Below are 2,792 nucleotides of genomic sequence, written 5' to 3'. Positions count from 1 at the left end.
AACATAGGCCAATCAGCTAACCAGTATTTTCGCCCCTTCCCAAAATTACTTCAACGGAAGGTTTCCAGATGGATATGCGGAGCAAATCCATCTGGTGGAGTCAGGTTAATGAAAGCCCACAGTTAGCCAAATGTTAAAAGGGCAATATTATTGCCATTATTGTTACTATATAGTAGACATTTTACACAGTCAGTAATACAATTTCACAGGGGATGGTATGGAGGGATGGTCATTTAAGAAAGGGGATGATTTTTAAAGATTTTTTTAAGAAAGGGGATGCCATCCCTCCTCAGCTCATGTACTAGTTATATAACACACAGAGTGATGACATTTCTTTGACTTCTTAAAGCATTGCTGGATTTAATTCAGAGGAATTGGACAGTGGGTTTCTAATAACATGTGTATGAAACACCTTTAAGTCTCTTTTTTTAATAAGTTTGTATATCAGACAAAACCCAATAACATATTTGAAATTTGTTTTGCAAAAAGACAAAATGAAAAAAGTGGTCTTATTCATTTCTCCCACCTGTTCATAGAACTCATTGACGATGCCCTCAGTCCACTGTAGATGTAGATCCTTGCACTTCAGAGGCCCGTTGATGTCTGCCAGTTTAATGCACATCTGGCAGACCAGCAACCTGTCGTTCTCATTAGACCAGTCAATGCCTGTTGAAGGATCATCGCCTACCTGAGGAATCAAATGATAGCGGAGTCAGGTTTACACGCATCGGACGCATTCAGGAATGTATTTTAACAGGTTTAAAACATTGTCGTTTAATATGGTTGTGTTCTCCTTTCTAATCTTTACAGATATATAGACATTCCTACTGCAGCTGAGTAAATCAAGGACCAGAGAGCAAAAAAATTCTTAGCAATGTTTTTAAACTATTAAGCTATTTTTATTCACATCTATTTATAATCAAATTTAGCAGGTTTTATTTATTTATGCTCTTTTATTTCAGGTGAATTTAAGGTATTTATTGGTTTTGCAAAAAGTATGTTTTTAATAATGTTGTTATTATCCTTTTGTATTCTTGACCATATTTTAACATAACATATGTGTAACATGTCAGCTGATTACGCTTTTAAGACACTGTAAATTTGTATAGTTTGTTCAGATATATTTATCACCAGTTTCCTTAATTCTCTGTTCAGGTAATACATTATTTTACCCATATTTTTAAATTCTTTGTCCTCTTCTTATTATTATTTATGCATTTCTTTTATATCTGTGAACTTATTTTGATCATTTGATCATTGCTAAACTATTCTTAAATGTAATTTATTCTGTTTAATTATATAAATTGTATCTCAGTCTTGTAAAAGTAAATATTAAACACTCATGAACTCAGATATATTTGAAAATCATTCAGGCTGTCTGTGATGGCCTATTTTGTAAAATACTAAACAAACTAAGGTTTAAAGATAGTATATAATGGTGATTTCTGGTTTATACCAATAACATGTTTATGAAGATACAAAAACATCCTTTTTATCTTTTGATCATGATTGTCAATGCAATGCAACATTTTTTAAAATAATAACAGCAATATAATGTCTTGACAAGATAAAAGAAAGTTTAAAAATCAAAGAAGCGGAAGTTTAAAACTGACTCCTTTTGACTGAAACTGAATCAGATTCCATTAAACTTATTCCATAAGAAGTGTGAATATGAAAACTGCTGCTGACTCTTCTGCACCTTTACAGTTCAAATGCTGCTAGTAAAAAACATCCAACACTCTATTCCTGAAAGGTTGAATTGTACTGGATTGCAATGAATTAAATAGAATTGTTTTTATTGTCCCTCTAAACAAAAAACATACCGTAACTGCAAAAAGTTTTCCAGAAAAATAAGACAATATAACTCTAAGTTATATTCCATAAATAATGTATATCACAGTTTAACTTATTTAATACCTTGGCATTGAACTCAGCAAGGAAGTCAAAGTGCTTCTTGAGGTCTGTGGCCAGTATGGCCTCGATGACCAGAAACCTGAAGCGTTTGAACTCCACATGGTCCAGGTTAACGAGGAAGTTATACTCTGGGTGTGACATGAAGAGGTTCCAGGCAGAAGCGGCGTGGTGGTTTTCCAGAACCGAGCGATCATTGTAGAGCACTGCCTGCAAACAGCCAAAATCTGCATCAGTGTGTACAAATGTACCTACTTGCTATTGAGGTCTCCTTTAGATCCAAATGTCTGGCAAACAAGATTAATTAGCTGGTTCAGAAAGGCATGGCAAATTTATTTATTTGGGAGCCGGTAGAAGGACTTTAGCACTGGGGTGATGTGCTCTACTTTCAGCATGATCCAGCATTCTGGATCAACTGCAGCTGTCTGATTGGCTATTAAGGCAAACATGAAGACACTATCACTCTACTATGAAGACATTAGCCTTTTCCAGCCTTGTGGAGGTGTACAATTTTGTCTGTAGTGTCTTTGGACAGTTATTTGGTCTTGGCCATGTTATTAGTTGGATTCTTACTAATTGTATGGGGTGGAAAGGTGTCTTTATGCAGCTAACGACCTCAAACAGGTGCATCTAATTTAGGATAAAGTGGAAGTGGATAATTTTGAGACTTTTTGAAGGCAGACTAACAGGTTTTTGAAGGTCAGAATTCTAGCTGATGGGCAGATGTTCAAATGCTTATTTGCAGCTGTATCGTACAAATAAATAGTTGAAAAATATTATATTGCGATTTCTTGATTTTTTTTTTTATGCCTCTCTCAGTGGACATGTAGCCTGGGTGCCATTCCGAACTTAGTCCCGCCCACAACGTTTGAGGTCGGGAA

The 2,792-nt window shown here is 35.2% G+C and overlaps 1 protein-coding gene across 1 annotated transcript in view; it reads right to left on the bottom strand.

Annotated features, from left to right (window-relative positions):
• Nucleotides 1-2,792, bottom strand: part of LOC107086008 (cGMP-inhibited 3',5'-cyclic phosphodiesterase A-like) — a 161,110-nt gene that overhangs the window by 11,026 nt on the left and 147,292 nt on the right. Inside the window, exons 10-11 of the mRNA XM_015376724.1 lie at nt 1,918-2,121; nt 527-688 (exon numbers count right to left, since the gene is read on the bottom strand). Coding sequence (XP_015232210.1) covers nt 527-688; nt 1,918-2,121 — 366 coding nt within the window. The remainder of the gene's footprint in view (nt 1-526; nt 689-1,917; nt 2,122-2,792) is intronic.

Source organism: Cyprinodon variegatus, unplaced genomic scaffold (genome assembly GCF_000732505.1).
Source record: "Cyprinodon variegatus isolate N-32 unplaced genomic scaffold, C_variegatus-1.0 Scaffold140, whole genome shotgun sequence".
Classification (NCBI taxonomy): Eukaryota; Metazoa; Chordata; class Actinopteri; order Cyprinodontiformes; family Cyprinodontidae; genus Cyprinodon; species Cyprinodon variegatus.
The sequence above is the reverse complement of the archived record's forward strand: the minus strand, read 5'-3'. Positions and strand labels throughout refer to the sequence as shown.